The 27,979-nt window shown below is 38.8% G+C and overlaps 1 protein-coding gene across 10 annotated transcripts in view; it reads left to right on the top strand.

The window, feature by feature from the left end:
* The window catches only part of ZNF292 (zinc finger protein 292), an 88,556-nt gene extending 75,226 nt beyond the window's left edge, over window positions 1–13,330 (top strand). For 9 of the 10 annotated variants that reach the window (XM_031456012.2, XM_064486877.1, XM_064486878.1 and 6 more), the window contains one exon: window positions 4,279–13,330. In XM_031456012.2, coding sequence (XP_031311872.2) covers window positions 4,279–11,433 — 7,155 coding nt within the window. In that variant the 3' untranslated portion in view covers window positions 11,434–13,330. Of the gene's footprint in view, window positions 1–499; window positions 3,649–4,278 lie in introns of those variants that run through there. The other variant, XM_064486884.1, reaches the window with a different exon arrangement.
* The last annotated feature ends 14,649 nt before the right edge of the window (window positions 13,331–27,979 follow it).

The following is a 27,979-nucleotide window of genomic DNA, read 5'->3' as shown; positions in this document are numbered from 1 at the left end:
TTTGTATTTCTTCCTTGGAGAATTGCTTGTTTAGGTCTTCTGCCCATTTTTTGATTGGGCTGTTTGTTTTTTTCTTATTAAACCATATAAGCTGCTTATGTATTCTGGAGATTAAGCCTGTGTCGGTTTCATTTGCAAAAATTTTTCCCATTCCATAGGTTGTCGTTTTGTTTTATTTCTGGTTTCCTTTGCTGTGCAGAAGCTTGTAAGTTTCATTAGGTCCCATTTGTTTATTCTTTTTTTTGTTTCTATTGCTTGGGTAGGCTGCCCTAGGAGAACATTTTTGAGATGTATGTCAGATAATGTTTTGCCTATGTTTTCTTCTAGGAGGTTTATTGTATCTTGTCTTATGTTGAAGTCTTTGATCCATTTTGAGTGTATTTTTGTGTATGGTGTAAGGGAGTGTTCTAGCTTCATTGATTTACATGCTGCTGTCCAGTTTTCCCAACACCACTTGCTGAAGAGACTGTCTTTATTCCATTGTATATTCTTGCCTCCTTTGTCAAAGATTAGTTAACCAAAAGTTTGTGGGTTCATTTCTGGGCTCTCTATTCTGTTCCATTGGTCTATATGTCTGTTTTTGTACCAATACCATGCTGTCTTGATGACTGTAGCTCTGTAGTATTGTCTGAAGTCTGGGAGAGTTATTCCTCCAGCCTCTTTCTTTTTCTTCAGTAATGCTTTGGCAATTCTAGGTCTTTTGTGGTTGTATACAAATTTTATTATGATTTGTTCTAGTTCTGTGAACAGTTTGGGTATTCTTTGTATTTTCCAACTTTTTGCTAAAAACTTCACTCTGTGCATCTATACTCCTCTTGAATTCTCTGAACATCTTCACCATCATTATTTTAAACTCTTCCTCAGATAAATTGCCCATCTCCTCATCACTTATTTCTTCTTCTGGGATTTTATCTTGTGCCTTCGCCTGGGAGATACTCCTCTGCTGCTTCATATTGTCTATCTTTCTATTTGTATTTTTAGGTAGGTTAGTTTTGTTTCTCGACCTTGGTGAGGTGGTCCTCTGTGGGAGACATCCTGTGCATCCCAGCAGCACACTCCTCTCTTGTCACCCAAGGGCTAGGGTCCAGCTGGTTCCAGTGTAGAGTGTGGACTGTATGGAATCCTTCCACAAGCTTTGGGATTTTTGTTTTATTTCTGGTATCTGCCCCTGGTGGATGAGGCTGGGCCAGAGGCTTATGCAGGTTTCCTGGAAGTAGGAGCCAGTGCCTGCCCACTGCTGGCTGGAGCTGGGTCCTGGACCTCTGGTGGGTAGAGCTGTGTCTAGAGGCCTTTGTGGCTTAGGAAGTCTGCTTTTGGATGGGGCTAGGTTTTGGTGCTAAAGGTCAAATCAAGATGTCAGCCTCCAGGAAAGCTCATGTTGATGAACACTCCCGGAATGTCTGCCACCATCTTTTATGTCCCCTGGGTGAGCTGCAGCAGCCCCTCACTTTCCCAGGAGACCTTCCAAAACCAGCAGGCAGTCCTTGCCCAGGTTCCTATGAAATCACTGCCTCTGCCCTTGGACTTGGCGCATGTGAGATTCTGTGTATGTTCCCAAGAGAATGAAGTCTCTCTTTCCCCAATCCTGTGGGACTCCTGGAGCCAAGCACTTCTGGTCTTCTAATGTCCTGGAGTCTCCTCCTCCTCCCAGTGCTGGAACCCTGGGCTGGGGAACCCGACATGGGGCCCAGAACTCTCGCTTCTGTGGGAGGGCCTCTACGACCCAGTTATTCCTTGGCTTGTGGGCTGCCCACCCTGGGGATATGGGGCCCAATTATATTGAGAGCACATCCTTCCTACTGTCTAGCTGTGGTTCCCTCTTTATGTTTCCAGTTGAAGGAGATTTTTTTTTTTTTTTTGCTAGGTTCCAGTCTTTTTGATGGCTGTTGAGCAGTCAGTTGTGGTTTCATTGTAATCGCGAGGAAAGGCAAGCTCATGGTCCCGTCACTCTGCCATCCTAATGGGAAATCTAACTGTTTAAGAATTTTAAAGCAGGGTGAGCCAAGATGCTATGGGTGGATAGGGAAGGGCTGAATGGGATGTTTATGGGGAACTAACATCAGCATTTAAGCCTTGGGTAGCTTTGGACCAAGGATACTAGGCAGCCAGGGAAAAGGAACAGAAAAGGTGGGTGCCAGTGTCAGAAAGGGGATGAGTCTTTTCCTCCTCTGAATTGACATCACTTCAGTTTCTTTCCTGTGACTCATAAATTCAGGCTGGTGCTACCAGTATTTTTATTAACTGATGTTATTAAGTAGATTTTTATGGGTTAATTACTTGTTTAATCACGTTGTATTTATGGGACATTGTGAATTCAAACTCAACTCTAGAACACACTTGTTATATAACCAGTTCATGACTTGAGTATTACCTGCAACTTAATTTTCAATCACACACACACACAGAAGGATTGAAAACTCAGAAGAATAAAAATTTTGATACAATTTGTTTTGTTGGCCTTATTTGTTAAGATTACAAATTTATTTACAACATTAAGATGTTCTCAAACAAATATATTCAAAGCTGTTTGTCTTTAATGAGTTGAAATGAACCCTTGAATCCAGTAGCAGGCTGTATTAGAAATGTCGGTTGAGTTCCTCTCAAATAATTTTAGTTGCATTTTTTAAGCAGTAAGTAGAATTTTTGAATCAGCTTTTGTCATTTCTGGAGAAAGGGCTCAACATTCATAAGACAGAAAATAGTTACAGTACCTTCCTCATGGCAGGTATCCTTCATCCACAAATCCTTTGTTTCCCGAGTCTTTTCTTGGTCATTTCTTTCTCCAGCATTTCCTAAATTTTCTAAATAATTACAGACTTTTTCAGAGTTCTTGCCCTCTACATACTCACCAGTCCTTCTGACATGGGCCTTCGTTGTTACTTTCAATCATCTTTACAGTTGACTTGGCCTTTAATTCCTCTAAGACTTCCTTCTTCAAACACTCTTCTCTCTAATACACAACTTCACTCACTGTTCACTCATCTTTTTCTTACAAATTATAACAGAGGAGTGGCCTATTTGTCCACTATTATTAGTAAACCCTGAGGCATATAACAGACACTCAGATATTTTACTGTAAAATCTTTCTGGCTCACGTCTATCTCAAAATAGTATAAAGTAACTGTGCAAGTTTATGTGAACTCTTTCCAAGTTGTCTTTTCTTCTCTGTCACTTTTCAGTGGGTCTCATATCAATTATTCTTGTCTGTTTGCTTATTGGTCTTCGTGCCCTTGCTTTTCCTAAAATCAAGACCAGTTCAGTATCTCAATCTCCTTAATTCAGTCTCCTTTTGACCCACAAATCTAAACTTCCTTTTCAGTAAAGTATTTAATTTCCTTCTTAACCTGTAAAAATACAGAGCCTATCGGCTTTTTTAGACTTCTTTTCTTTCTTGCCTTTCAATCTTACATCACACAGATTCCATTCTCATGAATGTGGCCACATCTTGTGGCTGGCTTATTTCTCATATATTTGTTCCCTTTTAGCCTTTTAAAACCCATTGTTATCTCTTCATTACATGTATCTTTCAAATGACGCTTACCTTTACTACTGCTATCTTATAATATTACTTCAAGATGCTAATTCAGAAGGAAAAAAGCCTATTGTGTCTCCTGCCACTCCTAATTCTTAAGATGGTCCAGCCGTGAGGTAGGTGATTCAGCATTCGGTTTTATAACAGAACTAGAATCCCTAGTATCAAGGATCAAATAACTTTATTCTCTTAAAAGTGAAAATCTCCTTTCGTTATTACTTAGGAAAGATGGAAACAAATCTGTTTTGTAATTAGGCTAAGAGAGTTTTGTTTCAGAAGGATTACAAATACAAACTTAGGAAATGAAATTTGTGATAAAGTTAATGACATTTATTGATCACTTACTATATGCCAGACATGATATTAAACTATACCACCTACTTTAGGTACATAATACCCATTAATGCTCACAGTAGTTTTATGAAGTTTAGGTGCTGTTTTGATCTCTGTAATGGGATATGAAAGGTCTGAGAAGTTAAGTTTAACTTCCAAGTTGGTCTAGCTATTAGATCATTTTATACTCATCTTAGCTCCCAATGCTGAGGCTTTTTCTGCTATTCTGTGCAGTTCATTTCACACACACCCACCCAGGCTGAGCTGCAGTGCTTTAGAAGTGGTATCTTCATACACTGGCTATTGCAAAATTTGAGAAAAACAAACCTCAGTTTTAAAATTAGTAATTCACAAGTATTCTGTAAACTGTATTGATTAGTATAAATTAACATTTCTTACTTGCTTTTTCACAGACTGAAGGGGCTGGACTTGCCACTTGTATAGAACTGTGCGTAAAAGCACTCCGCCTGGAATCTACAGAAAATACTGAAGTGAAAATATCTATTTGCAAGACCATTTCGTGCTTGTTGCCTGAAGATCTGGAAGTTAAACGTGCTTGTCAACTGAGTGAATTTCTTATTGAGCCTACAGTAGATGCATATTATGCTGTGGAAATGTTGTATAACCAGCCAGACCAGAAATATGATGAAGAGAATCTTCCGATACCAAATTCTCTACGCTGTGAGCTCTTACTTGTATTGAAAACTCAGTGGCCCTTTGATCCAGAATTCTGGGATTGGAAAACCTTAAAACGACAGTGTCTTGCACTGATGGGGGAAGAAGCATCCATTGTGTCTTCAATAGATGAACTAAATGACAGCGAAGTTTATGAGAAAGTAGCAGACTACCAGGAAGAGAGTAAAGAAACTTCTGTGAATGGCCTTTCTGGTGGAATTGGTACTAATTCTGGCCTTCTTAGGGACATTTGTGATGAAAAGCAGAAGAAGAGAGAGATAAAACAATTAAGAGAGAGGGGATTTATATCTGCCAGGTTTCGAAATTGGCAAGCCTACATGCAGTATTGTGTGCTATGTGACAAAGAATTCCTTGGTCATCGAATAGTTCGGCATGCTCAAAAACATTACAAAGATGGGGTTTACAGTTGCCCCATTTGTGCAAAGAACTTCAATTCTAAAGAAACTTTTGTCCCTCATGTCACATTGCACGTTAAACAATCTAGTAAAGAGAGACTAGCAGCTATGAAGCCATTAAGAAGGTTGGGAAGGCCTCCTAAGATCACAACTACCATCGAGAATCAGAAGACTAATGCTGTGGCCAAGCAGGAGCAGCGGCCTATCAAAAAGAATAGTCTCTATTCAACAGACTTCATAGTGTTTAATGACAATGATGGTTCAGATGATGAAAATGAGGACAAAGATAAATCTTATGAGCCAGAGGTGATCCCAGTCCAGAAACCAGTACCTGTTAATGAATTCAATTGCCCTGTAACTTTTTGTAAAAAGGGCTTTAAGTACTTTAAAAATTTAATTGCTCATGTAAAAGGACATAAGGATAATGAAGATGCCAAGCGCTTTCTTGAAATGCAAAGCAAGAAAGTTATCTGCCAGTACTGTAGACGGCATTTTGTAAGTGTTACTCATCTCAATGATCACTTACAAATGCACTGTGGCAGTAAGCCATATATCTGTATACAAATGAAATGTAAGGCCGGTTTTAATAGTTATGCGGAGCTCTTAACCCACCGAAAGGAACATCAAGTCTTTAGAGCAAGGTGCATGTTTCCTAAATGTGGCAGAATTTTTTCAGAAGCTTATTTACTGTATGATCATGAAGCACAGCATTATAATACCTATACTTGTAAGATCACAGGTTGTGGTAAGGTTTATCGTTCTCAGAGTGAGCTTGAAAAGCATCTGGATGACCACAGTATTCCTGAAAAAGTGCTGCCTCCTGAAGACCAACTTAATTCATCTGGAGATCCTATTCAGCCTCCCAGAGTGAGTCAGAGCATTGAAGGGAACACTGAGGAAGAAAGATCTATGCTTCCTTTAGGAAATAATGTTGACAACACTTTACCAGAAGATAGAAGTGATGCTTGGGATAAGAGCAAGGCAGAGTCTCCTGTGACCAAACAAGAACAGACTTCTGCCTCGGAGCTCAGGCAGGCTGACGGACTGTTGCCAAATGGTTTGGAAAACCCTGCTGCTACTTCTCTGCTTCAGGCCAGCGAAGTAGCCGTGTCCATCAAGGTGTCCCTCAATCAGGGGATTGAGGGTAACTTTGGAAAGCAAGAAAACTCAGCTGTGGAAGGCACTGGTGACTCACTGGTCACAAACTTACATACACCAGTTGGAGATACGTGTAATGATTTGTGTCATACAGGTTTCCAAGAAGGAAAAGAACAGGATTGTTTTAACGAAGCCCAGATTACTCAGAATCCTTTGGTAGATTCAGAAACCCTCAAAATAGATGACCTTACTCCACAAAACTTGGAAAGACAAGTGAACAACCTGATGACCTTTTCTGTGCAAAACCAGGCAGGATTTCAAAACAGTTTACCAACTTCCAAGTTTGACTGTGGAGCTAGTGTTAAACCATCACCCAATCTGTATAATTTACCTCTGAAGACATTAGAAAGTATCACATTTATTCCACCACAGCCCAACCTAAGTAATTCTTTAGGAACTCCATCAGTGCCTCCAAAAGCGCCAGTTCAGAAATTCAGCTGCCAGGTTGAGGGATGTACTCGAACCTATAATTCTTCACAGAGCATTGGGAAACACATGAAGACTGCACACCCTGACCAGTATGCAGCATTTAAAATGCAGCGCAAAAGCAAAAAGGGGCAGAAATCTAACAACTTAAATACACCAAATAATGGAAAGTTTGTTTATTTTTTGCCATCACAGATGAGCAACTCTAATAATGCATTTTTCACACCACAGACCAAAGCCAATGGGACTCCTACGTGTTCTACCCAGTTGCAGCATGTCTCACCTTCCATTTTTCCAGCTCATTTAACAAGTGTGTCAGCTCCACTATTGCCCTCTGTGGAAAGTGTCATAAGTCCAAATATACCTACTCAGGATAAGAATGAGCAAAGTGGTGGTATGTTATGTCCCCAGATGGAAAATCTGTCTAATACTGCCTTGCCAGCACAAATGGAAGATCTCACCAAAACAGTTTTGCCTTTGAATATTGACAGCGGCTCAGATCCTTTCCTTCCTTTACCTGCAGAAAGTAGCTCAATGTCTCTCTTCCCTTCACCAGCAGATAGTGGGACTAATTCTGCTTTTTCCCAACTGGAAAATAGTACAAATCATTTTTCCTCACAGATTGAAGGAAACACTAATTCCTCCTTTCTAAAGGGAGGTAATGGTGAAAATGCAGTTTTTCCCTCACAAGTCAGTGTTGCAAATGACTTCAGTAGCACTAGTGCCCAACAGTCTGCACCAGAAAAAGTTAAAAAAGACCGTGGGCGAGGCCCAAATGGGAAGGAAAGAAAACCCAAGCACAACAAAAGGGCTAAGTGGCCAGCAATTATCAGAGATGGGAAATTTATCTGTAGCAGGTGTTACAGGGCTTTTACCAATCCCAGATCTCTGGGCGGACACTTGTCTAAGCGATCTTACTGTAAACCACTGGATGGAGCAGAAATTGCTCAAGAACTTCTGCAGAATAATGGACAGCCTTCTCTCCTTGCTAGCATGATTCTCTCCACAAATGCAGTAAACCTGCAGCAGCCGCAGCAGCCTGCTACCTTCAGTCCAGAGGCATGCTTCAAAGATCCATCATTCCTGCAACTTCTTGCTGCTGAAAGTCGCTCAGCAACATTTTTACCAAATACATTTCCTCGGACTGGTGTGACTAACTTTAGTACAAGTGTTAGTCAGGAAGGAAGTGAAATTATTAAGCAGGCTTTGGAAACTGCTGGCATTCCCAGTACGTTTGAGGGTGCCGAAATGCTCTCTCTCCCAGCAGGTTGTGTCTCAGATGCAGCACAAGTGACTGCAACAGTGATGCCAAGTCCACCTGTGCCAGCCCTGCTACAGACCGTGTGCCACCCAGCACCCCTGCTGACAGACCAGAATAGGACCCCAGACCCCAAAGCCCCCTCCATTGAAGAATGCAGCAGTTTGCCTGTTTTTCCAACAAATGACTTACTACTGAAGACTGTTGAAAATGGTTTGTGCTCTGGTTCGTTCCCTAATTCTAGTGGGCCATCACAAAATTTTACCGGTAACAGCTCACGTGTTTCAGTTATAAGTGGTCCTCAGAACACACGGTCTACTCATTTAAATAAAAAGGGAAACAGTGCTTCTAAGAGAAGAAAGAAAGTTGCTCCTCCACTAATTGCACCTAATGCTTCCCAAAACTTGGTCACAAGTGACTTATCGACAATGGGACTTATAGCAAAGAGTATTGAGATACCAACTACTAACCTTCATTCAAATGTAATTCCCAATTGTGAACCTCAGGGTTTGGTGGAAAATCTAACACAGAAATTAAATAATGTTGACAATCAGTTGTTTATGACTGATGTGAAAGGAAACTTTAAGACCAATCTTGAGTCCCATACAGTGTTAGCTCCCTTACCATTAAAAACTGAAAATGGTGATTCCCAAATGATGGCTTTGAATTCATGCACAACTTCAATAAATTCTGATTTACAGATTTCTGAAGACAATGTTATACAAAACTTTGAAAAAACTCTTGAAATTATTAAAAGTGCTATGAATTCTCAAATACTTGAGGTAAAAAGTGGATCTCAGGGTGTTGGTGAAACATCGCAGAATGCTCAGATAAATTATAACATTCAGCTTCCTTCACTAAACACTGTTCAAAATAACAAATTACCTGATGCTTCTCAGTTTTCCTCCTTCATAGGTGTCATGCCGACAAAAAGTAACATTCCTCAGTCTCAAGTACTACATAAGGAAGATCAAATACAGGAGATTTTAGAAGGCTTACAGAAACTGAAATTAGAAAATGACCTATCCACTCCAATATCCCAGTGTGTACTGATAAACCCGTCAGTGACCCTGACTCCCACTCCTGTTAAATCGGTTCCAAATGTCACAGTTGTTCAGCCAGTTTCTGAAATGATAAGCAACATTCAGTTTAGTGACAGAGTTAATAAACCCTTTGTGTGTCAAAACCAAGGCTGTAATTACAGTGCTATGACAAAGGATGCACTATTCAAGCACTATGGTAAGATTCATCAGTACACTCCAGAGATGATTCTTGAAATTAAGAAGACTCAGTTGAAATTTGCTCCGTTTAAATGTGTGGTACCTACATGTACAAAAACATTTACAAGAAATTCTAATCTGCGGGCACACTGTCAGTTGGTACACCATTTTACAACAGAAGAAATGGTAAAACTAAAAATAAAAAGGCCTTATGGAAGAAAATCTCAGACTGAAAATTCGTCAGCCTCACGAATTCCTCAAGTAAAAAGACAGCTAACTGTCACAGAGGAAAATAAAAGGGAATTCCAGCCTGCTTTAGAATTGGGAGTGATGAAGGAAAACGCCCTCAGTAATATAGCAGTGATCCCAGAAAAACAACTTACAGAAAAAAAAAGTCCTGAGAAAACAGAAGGCTCTTCACAGCTGGTTGCAGTTACTTCAGAACAGTGTAATACAAATTCTCTCATAAACATTCAAACCAAAGGACGGAAAGTTAGGAGACATAAAAAAGAAAAGGAGGAGAAAAAACGCAAGAAGCCAGTTTCTCAGTGTCCCGAGTTTCCAACAAGATACAGCCCCTACAGACCGTATCGATGTGTCCACCAGGGTTGCTTTGCCGCCTTTACCATACAGCAAAACTTAATTCTGCATTACCAGGCCGTGCACAAGTCAGATCTGCCTGCGTTTTCTGCAGAGGTTGAAGAGGAAAGCGAAGCTGGTAAAGAAAGTGAAGAAATTGAAACTAAGCCAACTGTGAAGGAATTTCGATGTCAGGTGAGTGACTGTTCTCGAATTTTCCAAGCAATTACTGGCCTCATACAGCACTACATGAAACTTCATGAAATGTCTCCTGAGGAAATTGAAAGTATGACCGCTTCTGTGGATGTTGGGAAATTTCCATGTGATCAGTCAGAGTGTAAATCTTCGTTTACCACGTATTTGAATTATGTTGTCCATCTTGAGGCAGACCATGGAATTGGGGTGAAGGGAAATAAAACTGAAGAAGATGGCATATACAAGTGTGACTGTGAAGGCTGTGACCGAGTATATGCGACTCGGTCTAATCTCCTCCGACACATTTTTAATAAGCATAATGACAAACATAAAGCTCATTTGATTCGGCCAAGAAGATTAACGCCTGGTCAGGAAAATATATCAAGCAAGGCAAACCAAGAAAAGACGAAGTCTAAACATCGGGGGACAAAATACAGATCTGGAAAGGAAGGGATCAAAATGCCTAAGACTAAACGAAAGAAGAAAAATAATTTGGAAAACAAGACTGCAAAGATTGTACAGATTGAAGAAAATAAGCCTTATTCTCTGAAACGGGGAAAGCACGTATACTCTATAAAGGCTCGGAACGATGCCTTATCTGAGTGTACAAGCAGGTTTGTAACCCAGTATCCTTGTATGATAAAGGGGTGTACATCAGTTGTTACAAGTGAAAGCAATATAATTAGACATTATAAATGCCATAAATTATCTAAGGCATTTACATCACAACACCGCAATCTTCTCATTGTCTTCAAACGGTGTTGCAACTCACAACTAAAGGAAACCTCTGAGCAAGAAGTTGAAAAGAGTGATGTGAAAGATTCTGACACGGGTTTATCAGAGAGCAATGATAACTCAAGGACAACTACAGTTCCTCAGAAGGAAATTGAAAAAAATGAAAAAGATGAAATGGATGAGCTAACAGAATTATTTATTACCAAATTAATAAATGAAGACAACACAAGTGTGGAGACCCAAGCTCAGACCTCTTCAAATGTAAGTAATGATTTCCAGGAAAGTAACCCCTGCCTGTCAGAAAAACAAAAAGCAGGTAATTTGAAGAGAGTTAATAAAGAAAAAAATACCTCCCAAAATAAAAAAAGGAAAGTTGAAAAAGTTGAACCAGCATCGGCAGTTGAGCTAAGTAGTGTGCATAAAGAGGAAGAAACTGCGGTTGCAATTCAAACCACTGAGGATCATCCTGCATCTTTTGACTGGAGCTCATTTAAACCAATGGGATTCGAAGTATCGTTTCTGAAGTTTCTTGAGGAGTCTGCAGTGAAGCAGAAGAAAAATACTGACAAAGACCATCCAAATAGTGGGAATAAAAAAGGGTCCCATTCAAATTCAAGAAAAAATATTGACAAGACTGCTGTGACTGGTGGAAATCACATATGTTCTTGTAAAGAAAGTGAAACCTTTGTACAGTTTGCCAATCCATCACAGCTTCAGTGCAGTGATAATGTAAAAATTGTTTTAGACAAGACTCTAAAAGATTGCACTGAGCTTGTCTTAAAGCAACTTCAGGAAATGAAACCTACCGTCAGTCTGAAAAAACTTGAAGTACATTCAAATGACCCAGATGTGTCTGTTCTGAAAGAAATCAGTATGGGTAAAGCCACGGGGAGAGGGCAGTACTGATGACTAATGTACTATAAATACATTAATTATAGTTTTATTTTAAATAGGAAGCCATCAAGCATGCTAGAATTGTGAAACTCTTTCATTTTTTGTTGTTGCTGACATGAATTAACCTGGCCAAAAAAAGAAAAGGAAAAAAAAAAACATGACATTTGTCATGTAAAACTTTTTTTTTTCATCCCTATGGGACTTGAGGAACAGAATCAATACTTTAGTACTGTAAATAGCTGAGCTAAACCTCAAATTTCTATCAACCAGTTGCCCTTTCCATGAACTAGGCTGAACTATCTGTGTGATTGACATGTCTCACCAGGTCACTGCTCATGTATAACAGTACTACTCTTTGTAGATACCTTTTTTGTATATATTTATTATTGTAAATCATTTGCTGCCACCAGCGGTGTGTAAGTCTAAACTATTAAATGACACATTTATATTTCGAATTTTAATTTTTAACTAAGTGATCAAGTTTTTAAAACTTCTTTTATTGATTTAAATTAAGAATTTTTTGAACTAAAACTAGAAACTCTGCCATAGTTCATTTTTTTTTTTACATAAGACATTTATTTACAAGATGATCTCAAAAAAAATTAATTTTCACAAAGTAGGCACATTATATCAACACTCTGCTCTGCTTTGTAAATTTACCCTCCAGGATTTTTGGGTGGTACTCGTGAAATTAAAGCAGATTCTTTAGCAGTTTCCTATAGCTACAGTTTTTTCTCAATGCTTCTAATTGGATATAGTTACTATGATTCCATGAAATATAATGGAAATGTGAATAAAGAATTTACTACATCAAAGATTTTAAACATTTGGTATTAAAAAAAAATCCTTTGTGAATGTGATAGAAACTAGTAGTGTGGAGCAGTGTAAATATTTGAGGTGGTGATTTGTGAAGTAGCCCAGTATTGCCTTAAATAAAATCACATTTCATTTCTTGTTTTATACATGTGATCTTATAAAGGTTTTTTTTTTTTTTCATTTTCTGAGATTTATAGATTGGTGTATAGCTTTAAACTGTATAAACTTTTGTGGAAAGATTTTTTTAAACATTTTTATAAATCTTAAAATTGGTATCATCAAAGTGAGCCCATCTTGTGTTTATAAAATGCAAGAGTCCTTAAACATTTATAATTACATAGATGAAACACTTTCTATAAGGAAGTTGGATGTTTTGATTTTACTGTTTATAGATGTTAGATTGTACAGATTTGTCTGTATTTTCCTGCCATATCTAATGATACTTTTTTCATTAGATTGGTCTTCCAGAGCAGTATTAGTTGTTATAATTATTTTGGTTATTCAGTATATAGTTAGCTCTTATAGTTTAGCTTTATTCACCATATTTATACTGTGGATTTATGGCCAGAGATAGAAGTTATTTCAGGAGCATTTATGACCTTCGTTTGGTTTGAAGTCCAACTAAAATCAGTACTGGAAACAAAAGAAAACATTCTTTAGATTTACTTTTGTTTCTGTTTGCCATAAATAGTAGCATTGATTTTTGACTTTGTGTTTGTTATAAACCAGTTGCGTTCACAATATTATTAGCTTGATACATTGATGATATTGTGATATGAAAATGTGTATATGCCCTGTACAACATCAGACTTGCAGGAAAAATGAAGCACTTAACAGTAACTGAAATTGCTGGTACTCTGAATAAATAAGCATGGTCAAGGAGTGAATTATTTTCTTTTGGAAAATATTTTTTTAAGTTTTATTATTAAAGTATTATAGTTTTATTTTTAGGGCCAAATGGGTTATATTGAATAGTTGGTTTCACCTCCTTAAGGTTTATTACCAATATGCATAAAACTTGACACATTAAAATCCCTACCCTTTGGTAAGCCCACTGTTATTTATTAAAATAAAAGTTCTTATGGGTGATGAATACATGGTTCTTTTCCTAAATTAATAATAACTCTGAGTCATTTTAATATTAAATTTTTGTTAATGACAATGTTTTCGTACAGTTTTCTTAGAAGTTGACCTAGCTCTTAAAGATAGGCATCTGGCAAACTGCCCTATATAGTGCAGTAGCAAGTAGGTTTATTTCTGATAAACGTAGTGATGGACCTGTTAAGTGAAAATGCCATTGTAGTGTATTGGGGCTTTTTTTTTCTCATTAGCTTAATTGACCACTAGACATTTCTGCAGTTGTTCCCCTGCATGTCAGGGGAAAAGCTTTGCCAACATTGATTTAAATTTTTTATATTCCAATTACTGTATGCCAAAAGTAATTACGGAATAGTGGGCTTTTTGCATGGAACAGAAATCAAATTATGGTATAAAATAAATAATGAATTTATAGAACAGCATGTTGGTAACATTTGATACGGAATGTAATGCCGAAGTATTAAAAAAAAAGGATCAAAAAGTATATTTTTTTCATGGTATACTTTTCCTCAGTCTGTTGTCTTTTGGATATTTTCTTCCTACAGCATAAATTTGCCTAAGGTTTCATCTTTAAGAAATGGATTTTTCCCCCTTCTTCTAAACCCAAAGAATTTGAGTCTTACAGATCAGAACATGTTATTCAAAATACATTATTGTGTTAAGTGAAATGCAAGTTTGGGAAATTTTCAGAAATTCAGCATAATTAAATTATTATTTTAACCTCCCAGAGGTAGAGTTTTAACAAAGCAAATTTTGATCATCAGGTAAGCTCACACAGTTGCTGTAGCTGTTAAGATAAAAGTATGTAGATATTACAGCTAGAGACATCAAGGGGGGAATGCTTTATTTTTCAGGGAAAAGAAGGTGGGTGGTTATGAGTGTTGATGGAGCTGAGTCTTGAAAGATTGAATGAGTGGTCCTCGGATAGTCGGTGGGGAGAAAGGGAATTCTAGGCATGAGGTATGAGGCAACATAGTGCGTTTGCCATATTGCAGGTTGTCAGTGTGGAAAGAGGGAGTTGGAGGAGCCAAAGCTGAAGCAGCAGGTGGCCTGGGTCATGAAGGTTCTTGTGTGCCATGTTTAGTCTTTACCATGTTTTGCTTTGTTTTTAAAGCAAAAACGTGGTTACTGAATGCATTTAATTTGAACAATTTAACCAGGTACCGATTTTAGAAAGATAATTATCAGTATATAGAGGATGGGTTGAAAAAGTTGAAGGTTAAGAAAGCAGGAAGACTTGCAATAGTCCAGGCAAAAATTGATGGGTACCAGAAGAAAGAATGTTGATGGGGTTGAGAAAGAGACCAGTGGATTTGAGAGGTGTAAAAAAGTGGAGCAGTAAGGCAGCTTTTTGAAAATGCTTATTGTAGAGTGACACCAGTGGGTTGGAAGGTGACTTCTGTGATCAGAGAAGTTTTCTAAGCTGCTTGTCATAGCTCCCCTTAAAGAATCCAGTACTTATTAGCATATTGAAGATTGAAAAGTCCTGCTGTACAGAAAAGATGTTAACTGTTAATGTGGAAACTTTCCAGATTTAAGTGACCATGTAAAAAATTTTAATGTTAATACTGAAGTATATCCCACTAAATTAGTGTTTTAAGGAGCACACTTTGGGAAATAGCCGTCTAAAATGTCATTCATTCAACCAGGGTTGATGATCCACAGGTGTGCACAAGTGCACCTGTATCCACTGTTTACAAACAGTAGTTACTCTGATTCATCAATTTATCCATTCCAATTGATTGATCCCTCCTGTATTGGTTCTTAATGTTTCATCATCCTGCATCCAAATAATGTTTACTGAACATTGGGTGCACTTTGATTAAAATCCAGTCTCCTTGCTCCAAGCCCCTGCCAGTCTCTCCAAAGACTCTTACCCTACTTCTCATTTCCTGATGCTTCCATCTCCTTGAACAAATACCAAGCTTCCCCACCACTGCTGCCACCCTAAGGCCTTTACACATATTTTTTCCCCTGTCTGGAATGCTTACGCGTCTATTGTGGCTGAGCTTAAATGTCAACTCATCAGAGAGACACCCAGATCACTCTATAATGAAGTTCCACGTGTTCATTCTCCATACCAGTGTTTTAATTTTTGTATTTGTTGTTTATTATCTGTGCCTCCGAACACTACTTTTCATTGAACAAAATTATGGTATCTTTTATTTCCCAACAACCTTGCTCGTTAGAGGTGCCTCTTATCAGTGATCTCCCCATGAATGGGAGCCCCACACTTTTGACATATTCATAACCTGTATCACTTCCAGATCGAGTTCAGATCCCCTTTTTCCAGCCACAGACTTTTTCCAGCTCACCTGATTGAGATGTCTTCTCTAAAAACTATTTCTGCCTCATCACAACTAACAGTTAATCCCACCGCTTGCTCACCATTCATCAGTTCACTCCCGTCCTCAACTTGTCTGGCTTAGAGAGTAGATCCCACCGTTAAACAAACTACTTTGCAGATAAACTCAGGCCATTCCCCTGCACCTCTCTATGGTCATGATCTGGAAAAATTGTGGAATTTTCTGTCTACCCTTGAGCAGTTGAATGGGAGAAAAATTTTTCAACAGGTAGGTTTATAATCTCAAAACTTAAATAGGCTCAAAACTGCCTGGCAAGTTTCTGCAGTTTTATTGTAACAACTTAGTTCCATAAACTTAAATGATTTATATACTCCTCTTCAAAAAATTTTTCTGCTCCCCTCATCTCATCTTTTAAATCATGTTTTGCTGAGAAAACAAAAACTTGACAAGAACCTTCTCAACTTTTCATCACCAAATTTACAAACCCTTCTCTATCTGCACTCTTAGACCTATCGAAAGCCAATTCCTCTTCACCTTCCCAAAGGCTTTTGAATTAACTACTCTCTTGTTTAATTAGCCTTTCTTTTACTAAATCCTTTCCAACAACTCATAGTATGTCCTTATGAACTACTATTCTTGAAAGAAATGGTTAGGGGAGAGTGGTGACTTGATTCCATCCAGCTATAACCCCTTTTATTTGGTTCCCATGGTAGCTAATCTGAGTTGCCTACTCAAACCCTGCTGTTTTCTTCATTTTTCATTTACTGCCACTTTTTATGTCCCTACGACTTCCATGAAATTGCTTTCATCAGGATCACCAGTCTATTCCATGTTGTCATATCTGCTGGTTCTTTTTCTCCCCTCATTTGCTGCTTCAGAAGCATTCAGTAGGGTTGATGGCTTCCTATCTGAAGTATTCCCTCTTGGTTTTCTCCTTACCCTTTCTGGCTACTCCATCATGGACCCCAACCCTAATACCTCTCCCAGGACCTGACTTTTGTCACATATGTGTGTCTCCATAGAGTTTAGTATTAATCAGTGTGCCTGTCACACTTAAACTCATAACCCTAAGACCAGACTTACAGTTCCAGGCTTATATGTTCAACCGCCTACCTCATAGTTAATCATATCACATCTAAAATCATCATTTTCCACCACTGCACCTTCAACTCGTTCCTCTCCCAATACTCTTATCTGAAGTTACTACCTAGGTTTCTCAAGTTAGGTTCTCTAGTCCCATGACCAGTTACTCCATGACAGCACTCAACTTCCTTGAGGGCATTCATCTCGTTGTAATTGCTTTTCTTCTGCCTTGCTTAAATCTCACTCCACCACCAAACTGAACTACAGGTTGCACAAGGGCAGAATTCTTTCTAGTTAGCTCACCTATCACTTTATGACAATTACCTAGCCCAGCACCTTGAGCATAATAGGTACTTAACCATTGTAAAAATTTATTGAATGCTTAAATGGAAGATAAAGAGAAAGATTCAGACTCCTGGAACTCAGAGTCTACACAATTACTGTAATTCTAGTTCTAAGGGTACTGTAGGAATATATATAAGGTTGAGAATATGATTCTGTATGATCTGCAGTGAGGGAAAGCAAAGACTTCACCAAAGAAGGACTTACTAGGGGAAGGAAGGCAGAGAAAGCTCCAGGCTCGGGGGGAATGGTTGGAAAGCTCTGACAGGAATAGCTCTTGAGGGAATGGTAGAAAGCTGACAGTTGAAGTGAGTAAGGGAAGGTTAGCAAGGGCCACATCACATAGCTTCTTAGACTTAATTGTATTGGACTTTATCCTGGGTTCACACTTGTGTTTTAAGCAAAAGAATGAGATTCTTGCTTGCTTTTAAAGTTTTTAAGTTTCACTCAGATGAGGGAGCATTCTAGTGGGGAATTCAAGTAGACCAGGCCGGAAGGCTGTCCAAGTCATCCAGGGAAGAGAGGTTACTGTCTTGGTGTGGAGTGGCAATGGCCGAAGGAGAACAATGAAATGACTTGGGAGGTCTAGAATGTTTGACAGGACTTGATCATTATGGGTAATGGGAAAGGAGGAAGAGGGTAGAAGTAGAGAAAACTTCTAGGGTTTGGGGCTTGAATAGGTGATTGAAGATACACGATTTATTCAGGCACGTGAGACTAGATGAGCAGTTTTGCAAATGCATGATAGGCTAGGGGAAAGTGCACAGAAAAAGAAAGCAGGGCTGGACACTGAGGAACTCAGCATTTAAAAGTAGGTTAAGAGAAATAGGAAAATCTTGAGACCAACAGGATGGAAACTATTCTTTAGATTTAGTGGTAAGAAAGTAATTAGTGATCCTTTACAGTTACATAGTTTGAGTGGAAACCAGTTTGAGGAGTGTAGTGAGCAAGTGTTAACACCTATTTTTGGGAAGTTTGGTTGTGAAGGAAGGAAGATAGAATGGTAGCTGGTGAGTATTACAGAATCCAACTAGTTTTTACAAATAGAGCATATTCATGTGCCTATGAGAAGGATTTGGTAGAGAGAGGTTAAGTTGTGAGAAATAGCATATATTATAAAGTTCTGAAGTTTCTGGCTTGGGTAATTGTGACTGATGATGCTGTTCACCAAGATAGTACACTGGCACACTTCAGGCATACTGTGGGTTCAGTTCCAGACCACCAGAACAAAGCAAATATTGAATAAAGTGAGTCACACAAACTTTCTGGTTTCCCAGTGCATATAGAAGTTATGTTTATACTATACTATAGTCTGTTTAAGTGTGCAATAGCATTATGTCAAAAAATTTACATAATTTAAACATACTTTATTACTAAAAAACGCTAACCATCATCTGAGCCTTCAGTGAGTTGAAATCTTTTTGCAAGAGTAACATCAAAGATCATTGACCACAGACCACTATGACAAATAGAATAATAATGTTTGAATTATTGCAGTTACCAAAATGTGACTCAGAGACATGAAGTGATCAAGTGCTGTTGGAAAAACGGCACCCATAGACTTTCTCAATACAGGGTTGCCACAGAAACCTTCAGTTTGTAAAAAAAAACAGCACCTGTGAAGCACAATAAAGTGAAAAGCAATTAAACATATGCTTATAGAAAGAATATAGGATTGAAGGAAATGTTAATACTGAGTTTGAGTTTCTTGTAGGTAATTAAGGCAGAGTATAGTGATAATCCTTTATAGGGGTCTGAAACTACAGCTCTGGACTTGAAATCTCTTGAGGACAAGTGTACTGTCTTTGTCTTCTATCTCCTGGGCATTTAGCCGATAACTTGAGGTATAGTAAGCACTTAATACATTTTGCTGGAATTGAAAGAAGAAGCAAGCATGTAGGAAAAAATAGGTCACCAAGGAGAGAACCCTGAGGAACACCAACACTTAGCAGAAGGAAAGAAACTAGCAAAGGCAACTTGGGGAGGAAGGGTTAGGTGGGAGCCAGGAAAGGAGATAAGAGGTATGGAGCATTAAGGAAGCCAGGAAAGAGAAAATAGTAAAGGAAATTAGCCAGTAGCTGGCTTTATTTGAAGGCCTTTAAGGTAAGATAGTGTACTATCTTAAATATATATGGATTCTGAGAAGGTACCCATTAAAGAGGTAGAAATTGAAGCAGAGGAGTAGATAGAACCTGGTCCCAAGAGCACAGCGGGAAGAATTAGCATTACAAAAATAGGAAGGGCATCTCTTAGACTAAGTCTTTGAAGTAGGAATGTTGAGCTGCTCATCACAAAGAAAGGAAACAACATTCCTGCCCAACAGCAAGACTAGGAAAGTCAAGTCAACATTTAAAGGAAGTCAACCTTTAAATGTTAATGTTTGGAGTGAAGAATGGAAGAAGCAGCTAAGTAGATATAAAAGGAGTACGGATCAGCATTCAAGGCTGCAGCAGGTTAGGAGAGCATAGTCACGTAGCAGCACTGTGTGCGTGATTGTGCTGTATTGCCAGTAGTGTTCCTCAGCTTGAACGGAGTACGAAGAGGGAGGAGGTTGCATAGTCCCAGTAGGATATTTCATTAGTGAATTGAACCTGGGGTTAGGGTAGCCGACAAAGCTAAGAGGACAAAAGGAAATGGAGTGGTCAAGGGACTGGAGGTCTTAATGTGCCAAAGAGACGGTACAGTGGGAATAAGGCCTAGAATTAGGTATGAAAGACTATAGAGCGTTGAAATTTAAGGTTGTAAGAGTAATGTAACTTGCAGTGTCTATAAGTGGCCATAGAAGTATATTACTGAAATAGAATGTAGATGAAAGTTGTTGGAGTTGATAAATCGAAACAACTTTCGGTCTAATTTATTGGATAGGCTGTATACAGAAGATGCTGTTAGTAGGAACTGGTGTAAGAAGACTGAGTTGAGGGCTGGAGTCCTAAATAAGGAGTTTCGGAGGGGAGCATGCTTCCACGCTATGTGGCACATGTAAGGAGTTTTGGAAAGGAGCTTTTTTGTGGTGTCCTTTTGGCTCAAAAGTCTTGGGAGATCTGGGTTGAGTTAAGATAAAGTTGCAGCATATACAGATGAGCTTTGAATTTTTTCTTCAAGACCAAGGGTACAGCCTAACAGCAATCTGCTCTATCTTGCTTTCCCAGGCCTAGGTCCCGTGTATCAGATCTGCTGGTGGTAGTAAAATAGTTAATATTATTTGACTATTACTGTGTGCTAGGCACTATGCTAGGAACTTTCCTTGCATTTCTGTTTATTCCTGTATCAACTCTTAGGAGTTTGGTGTTCTTATCTTCATTTTAAGATGAGGAAAGGCTAGGTGTCCTGCCTAAGGGTCACACAGCTAGTATGTGGCAGAGCTGAGAACTGAAATCAGGGCAGACTGACTCAACTGACTCTAGAGTCTGCAGATGCCTTCTCGGTTTGGAGAACGTAGCCAGCCACATGAGGCAGCGGGCTGCTCAGTGTCTTCAGCCGGCATGATGCTGTGAAAGTTGTCCTGGTAGCTGGAGAAGATTCTCCCCAGATGATTAGGAAGCAGTATTAGGAGATGACTTGTAAATGGTATTCTTTTTTTAAGACCCACATTTATTAATTTTTTGTTTATAGTTTACTACTGAGTCCGGAAGGAGGGCGGAAACACTCCTGGAACCCAGTCTAGAGCCACGAAGGAGGTGGCAGTACTCATGAAGGCAGGGGACATAGAGGAGCGAAGGGTGCCCTACTAGAGATTGTCACTGAGGGTGTGAAAGAAAGCAAGGAAGCTGGGAGAGACGGAAGTGAGAAGCAGTTGTGGAGGGTTGAGTGGATTCTGTCCAGCTCTCTGCCTCTAGGCAGTGTGTATTGGGCGCCCTATCACTGAAACTGTGGTCAGAGATTTTGTTTGCTGCCCTCTTAGCTCCCAGATTGTCGTGTTCCCTTTGGATAGCCCTGTGCATGGCAGAAGAGCATGCCCTACATGAGCTACTCCTGCCCAGGCTTTAATGCTCCCAGCCCTAGATGCCCTCAGGGCGGGTGGGGAAGAGGAACGGGACATCAGGGTGGTAACAATAGCCCTCATGTGCCAAGGTCCTGAAGAGCAGTGAGATGTGGAAATCACTGGGCTTTTGGGGACACAGGGTGGGTTTTAGACTATTCAGGAGCAGATCACACCAGGAAGTTCTTCATAGGAATCAGGTACCTACGAGTCATCCTCACAAGGGGAGAGCCCCGCTTCTTGCCAAGTCAAAAGGTGCCCTTTTTGAGGGCATCACAATGTTAACCAACACCCGGACACCAAAGGATGGGAAGGCGGATGGGATTAGTCACTCTCCCTTACGTGTTTCCAAAACACTTCTGCAGCCAACACAACCTAAATGCAAACAACTAAGTCATCTTGGTAATTCTTGCTTGTTGCCTCCAACCTTAAAAAACCACTTAGTTAGCTGGTTAACTCATTACATTTACTTAAAAATTTCAAAAGCATCCTTAATGTATTTACTGAACCTACTTACAGCTACTTAAAACTGGAGCATTACAAAGTTTTTTTCTCAACTATATCTTCCCTCAAAGAAAGTTTTCTAATCCACGATGGCAGTTGGGTGGTGTGCTAATCTGATTTATGCAGTTTAAACTGTAATTCTCAAACAATACCTGCCCCGTGAGAAGAATAGAGTTAGCAACTCTGTTTTATAGATGAAGACAGTGACATACAGGGAAGTTATTTTCATTTTTCAGGTGGGTAGGTAAATAAGTTTACTCATTTTGATGAAGGTCCTAGGGACTGAACCAGCATCCTCATTCATGCTAAGCACACACACTACCACTGAGCTATACCCTCCCCTCGACATATAGGGAAATTAAATGACTCATGACAGCAAAAGTACAGAACAAGCCTCCTGCCCTCTGGTTCAGAAGGCTTTCTCTGTCCTGTTGGCTTAAGGTATTGCCATTTCAAAGCAGAAGAATGAAGGTGGAGGCTGTCAGGGTTATACAGGGAAGGATCTCACTGCGAACGTGGGAAGCAGTGTGGTATACTTATTTTAGTAATAAGGCAAAATTAAGTTCTGTCACATGTCATGGCATACGTTGATGTCTTACACTTTAAAAATAGCTTTTCTTTAAAAAAAAATGTAGTCTACGTATTACTGATATAAAATGTGAAGCTGAAGCATTCTAGTTTCTTCCAACAAAACTTTGATCCCACACCAGCACCCCAGCCAAAGGAAATGAAATATGAAAGGCAACAGCTGCTCTGTTAGAAGTGCGGCAACCAGACAACCTCCAGAATGTTCTATGTGATAATGGCATGTGCCTTTCCAGCAGAAAATAGCGATTGGTTGTGTGTCATCATTGAGCTTTTAGCTTGTATTATTGGTCTCCCTCTCTCTCTCTCTCAGCTTGTATTTCTGACAATGAGAGAAAATTAAATTTTCATTTTAAAACTATGGGCTGGAACCCAGCACTTCTATGACCTGGCTACGTATTCTTTCCCTCTTCTCTGACAAAGCTGTAACATATGCGCAGGCAGCTTTTCTCAGAGGTTCAGCACCGAAGCAAAGGGCAAACCTGCTGCGACAGAGCTTTCAAGCCTTTGGTGCACCGAGTCGGGCACTCAGTGGAGCAGCAGTTATGAAGCGCTAAGTTCCAAGATCCTGGGAGGGAGGCTTGGGAAAGCCAAGACTGAGTCTGGCTCTATCTATCTGATAAGGACAATGGGTAATATTTAATAAGCAATCGTGTCAGACACTGCTCTGAGCTTCCTATACGTCAGCCCATTTCATCACAACCAAACGAATTAGCTGGCATTGGAGGTAACTGTCACAGAGGTTTAATTTGTGTGTCACCCATGATCTGACTCATCTACTCTGAGAGACCCATGTGTTCTTGCTGAGGTTAACAAGCCTAGAATGCTGCGTGAAGGAAGATGTATACAGTCGTCATAATAGTCTGTATGTATGTGTACCTTCAGCAGAGAAAGCAGACATTAGAGGAGATCTTATAATTCTGTCAGAGTGAGAAGAAAGACCTTGTCACCACTTGGATTTGGTGAAAATCTATATTTAAAACCCTGTTATTACCTTGCTTTCCCATCTTTATTGGAGGCCATGTTCTTACTGGCTTCACGGAAAAAGTCCCGTGCACTCCTTTTCAGCAAACATGTATACATGTTCTATTCCACAAATATTTAGATGTTTTTTGATCGCTTGTGTCTCAGTGCATAGTTTTTAACTTGGTGATTCACTTCACTTGTAGCTGCCAGCATCTGCCTCTCTGATTTATGGTTTGTCAGCCTTTGCTGGAATGAAGTTGGTCTGGAAGTGAAGTTTGAGGTGCAGCTAATTTACATGCATATAAAATAAGTTAAAGAGTGGATGTGTGTGTATAAACTCATCAGTTTCAGAGGCCTTACCATATGTGGTGGTCAGACGCTGAGTTGCGCAGGAGTAAGAGGCCACAAGGTGGCAAACTAACACTGGAAATGTGTGTGCATCGCTAGGGTCCAAAAATTGAACCAAAAATTACCTTTTCATTGTTTTTAAATGTATACTATATAAAGGACATGGGTTAATATGAGGTGGTCATTTATATTTTTGAATATTTATAAACTGAACAGTTACTGAAACAGTTTTAAAAATTGGGAGATGACTACATCAGCTGTTGGTTCATTTTAGGATGACTAGACCGCCATTTACGTGGAAACAGACGAAGGTCACCTTGCATGGATTATACCTATTTTTAACTTTCCCCAAAGCACCAGTCAGATAATCTTGTTTTGATAAGAAGGTAGTCACATTTCTACATCTATATGCAAAGGAGACTTGGAAATGTGCCTTTTAAGCTGGCCATGTTGCCACTCCCGACAAAATCAGAATCAGCAAAATCAGAATTGCATCCCTAATAAGGTAAAAAAAAAAAAAAACCAAAAAACAAACCAAAAAAAAGATATAACACAGTTGATCATTACTTAGAATACCAATATTCCAAAGATCTTTGAAACAATTGTGCAGAAAGCTTCTGGAATACTAGACTTGGAGTTTTAAAGAAGTGAACGCTTGCCCTGTCATGTCATTTAACACTAAACCAGTCACTTTATCATTCTGAGCGGTAGTCTGCTCATTTGTAGGTATTTTTAAGATTTCTTCCAATTTCAGAAGACTCTGATTTTTTTAGTTTATACAACGTAGTTATGCTGTAATTTTCATGAATACGTTAATTACTGCCAGCAACTACTGTGGGTTAAGTCCTAAAGGTCTGATGATGAAGGACATGGCTCTTGCCTGCATTCAGTATGCTCATTATCTAGAGGGAGATTAAAAAAAAAAAAAGGACCAGCAGATACTATAGGGAGAAGTGATATAATAAAGCCGGGTAATGAGGGGGGGAGGGGGGCGCAGATCATCGAGGTGGTTTTTATTCATTTCTCCGTATTTTGATGTATTTTACAAGTTTCTTCAAGAAACGTATCTTATATTTACATTCATAAAATAACATTAAAATTCCTAAATATTTAAAAGACTGTTAAATAATTATTCTTGATCATTTGAACCTGAACGTAAGCCAAAAGCTTCCACTAGTTAAGAACAGAAAGCTTTTCAGCATTAAACACATAATAAAATATTCAACAGACATTTTATATGACTTGATCCATTAGTAGCAAGATAATCACATTTTTAGATGTAGAATAACAAAAAATTCTTAAGAAGTTTGCATTTATTTTAAAATTCATGAATTAGTATATTTTAGATTTGGTTTTTAAATCTATTTTTATATATAGTAGTTAATATTTGCAAATCTTGAACTCCCAAATTTATTCCTTCCCACTCCCTTTCCCCCATAACCATAAAATTATTTACTTTGTCTGTGGGTCTGTTTCTGTTTTGTAGTTGAGTTCATTAGTGTCTTCTTTTTTCTTCTTTCAGATTCCACATGTGAGTGATATCATATGGTATTTTTCTTTCTCTTTCTGGCTTACTTCACTTAGAATGATGATCTCCAGGTCCATCCATGTTGCTACAAATGGCATTATTTTATTATTTTTATGGCCGAGTAGTATTCCATTGTATAAATATACCAAACTTCTTTATCCAGTTATCTGTTGATGGACATTTAGTTTGTTTCCATGTCTTGGCTATTGCATATAGTGCTGCTATGAACATTGGGGTGCATGTATCTTTTTGAATTAAGGTTTCCTCTGGATATATGCCCAGGAGTGGGATTGGTGGATCATATGGTAAGTCTGTTTTTAGTTTTTTGTGGAATCTCCATACTATTTTCCATAATGGCTATAAGCTGTGAATTGTTAATTACAATATCTGACATTTTAAAAAGTAACCCCTATGTGCAATGCTTTTCATGGGTCATCTCATTTAATCTGTTCAACAATCTAGGAGATAGGTATTATTTATCCCTATTTTACATCAAAAATTTGGTCTCTGGTAGAAATAGTTGATCCAAGCCTTGAAATGAAATTAGAATTTTCCAAGGTGGAGAAAAGAAGAATGGAGTCATATAAAACATTGATTATTTTTACATGTCACTATAATGCCATGATTTTAAAGAAGATAAATCTTACAACTAGTTCTATGGAACTGCCTAAATTGTTTTAGTGAGCTCTCTTGTCATTGTACATGAAATTTGTTTTTTTAAGGTGATTCTCTATTAATCAGAGACCTTTCTGTGGTATCAGGTTTATATAGTGATATAGCCAATACAAAGTCTCCTTTTTTTGCATACATATTTTTTTTTCACTGAAGTACAGTCAGTTTACAATGTTGTGTCAATTTCTGGAGTACAGCATAATGTTTCAGTCATACATGCACATACATATATTCCTTTTCATATTCTTTGTCATTATAGGTTACTACAAGGTATTGAATAGAGTTCCCTGTGCTAGTCCAGCAATATTCTTGATCATCTCTTTCAGTGTTAGGCATCTCACTGCTTTATCAGGCAATCATGTAATTGTGAGGCAGTTCAAATTAATAGAACATTTCTATATGAGGCAAAAATCTTTATCCCTTTGATGTTCACCCATTGGTCCTGTTTCTGAAATCTTGGCTCATAAGCTATTTGTCTTCCAAGCTTTGGGAAAGTCATCCCATATAGTCTGGACACAAACTGCTAGTGACACAGGATTCAATAAACTTTTTTACATTAGTCTCATACTACACTTTGCTCATGTTCAGGTGATGGACAGCTAAAAGTCCAAGGACTTTATGTCATGAACTAATATCAATCCTGGTCTTATATTAAAATTTAAATCTTGATACAGAATGATTACTTGTTCCGTATCACCTGACTTGGTCTGAACAAAATTCTATTGAACTCATGCTTCACTTTTGCCATTCAATATCCTGAAATGTCTTTTGTCTTCAGTAGATATAAGCATGCCTTCTGTGTCTTCATCCGAATCACTAGGAACTGTTTTTGTCTATAAATAAAAGAGAGTCAATGACTTGCATCAGGTAGAAGTTAAGTTGTCTCTCACATAACAACAAGCCTTGACCTAGAAGCACGCAAGCTAGGTCAGCCCCACTTTTGAATTCTCCCCAAAGCATCAGTCAAAACATCTTGTTGTTTTGACAGAGTTTTCACACTGCTACCTCTACATGCAAAGGAGACTTGGAAATGTACTTTTTTAAAAGCTGGGCGCATTGCCACCCCCAACAAAAGTCAGAACTTTCATGTAGGGAGGAATAAATATTGGGTAGATGGAAGAGGTGAGAGGAACACAAAGATATTTTTCCCCAGAAACACTGCTCTTCGGTACCAGGGACCCAAGCTGTGGGGCTGCAAGAATGTGAAGAGGTGAGTAAGACAAGATTCTTGACCTTGGCCAGGCAGTAGTTTTAATGTCATCATCAAATTAATGCGATTAGGGGCAATCTTCTCTAAGAAGATTGGTTTATCAGGTTTGCTAATCTTCCACAGAAGGTCAAGCCTTAAGTTACTGCACTCACTCTGCTTTGAGGTAAATGCTTGTTAAATGAAGGCATTGGCTAACCTAGTGATTGATACTTCTTTCAGGGAATTGATGATCATCAATCTAGTTAATGACATTTTTATAGCAAGACTGTGGACATTGTATTGCTTAATATTTGTCTCCTCTGGCCCCAGTCTACTGCAGAGTTTTAACAGTGACCTTTTCCCACAAGATAGGAATCTGGAATCTACTTCCTCAGCTGCCTGTTACTCTGCACAGACAAATAGATCCATCCCCAATCCTATACCACAGCCATTCTGTCCATCTCTACTCTAACAGGAGGCATTAATGTCTGAAAAAAATAATGAAGATAATAAGGTAACAAATTACGTTTATTATTTTTGTCTGAACAACATTTTTTGTTAATAGAAAAATCTCCACATCTGGGGAAGGATCTGATAACTTCACTCGTACGTAGATGGGAATGTTGTCTCATCTGGGTAACATCCAGAACTCACTTCCCTTTACTTTCAAACAGAATATATGGAACAGAACAGAACAGAATTTTAAAAGATCATCTTCATCTTCTCAGACTAGGAAAGTTGTTTATCAGACTCTCTGGCACAATGGAAACAGACAGGTCTCACAACTCCCCACGGTCACCAATGTCTTTTGCAGCTGAAGGAAGATTTGCTTTGTGAGAAAAGACCCAATTGTATATTAAAGAGCTGTTGGCAGGTCTCTCCCAGAACACCCCCCTGGGGTTTTTATCATCAAAATTCAACTGAACACTGACATTTTTGCCTCCACCTGCCCCACCCCCACTTCCCTTCCTCACCAGTCCACAGATCTGTGAAGTACCCTCTCTTTTGTGCTCTGTGCCACATTAACTGTACAAACAAAATGAAATGTAAACTAGGAATAATTTGGCATCAGTATTTAAGGAAATATGCATGCATGTTACATGCATGTGCTGGGGGATGTGAGCTAGAAAAAGACACAGGGC

Source organism: Camelus dromedarius, chromosome 6, assembly GCF_036321535.1.
Source record: "Camelus dromedarius isolate mCamDro1 chromosome 6, mCamDro1.pat, whole genome shotgun sequence".
NCBI classification, from domain to species: domain Eukaryota; kingdom Metazoa; phylum Chordata; class Mammalia; order Artiodactyla; family Camelidae; genus Camelus; species Camelus dromedarius.
The sequence above is the reverse complement of the archived record's forward strand: the minus strand, read 5'-3'. Positions and strand labels throughout refer to the sequence as shown.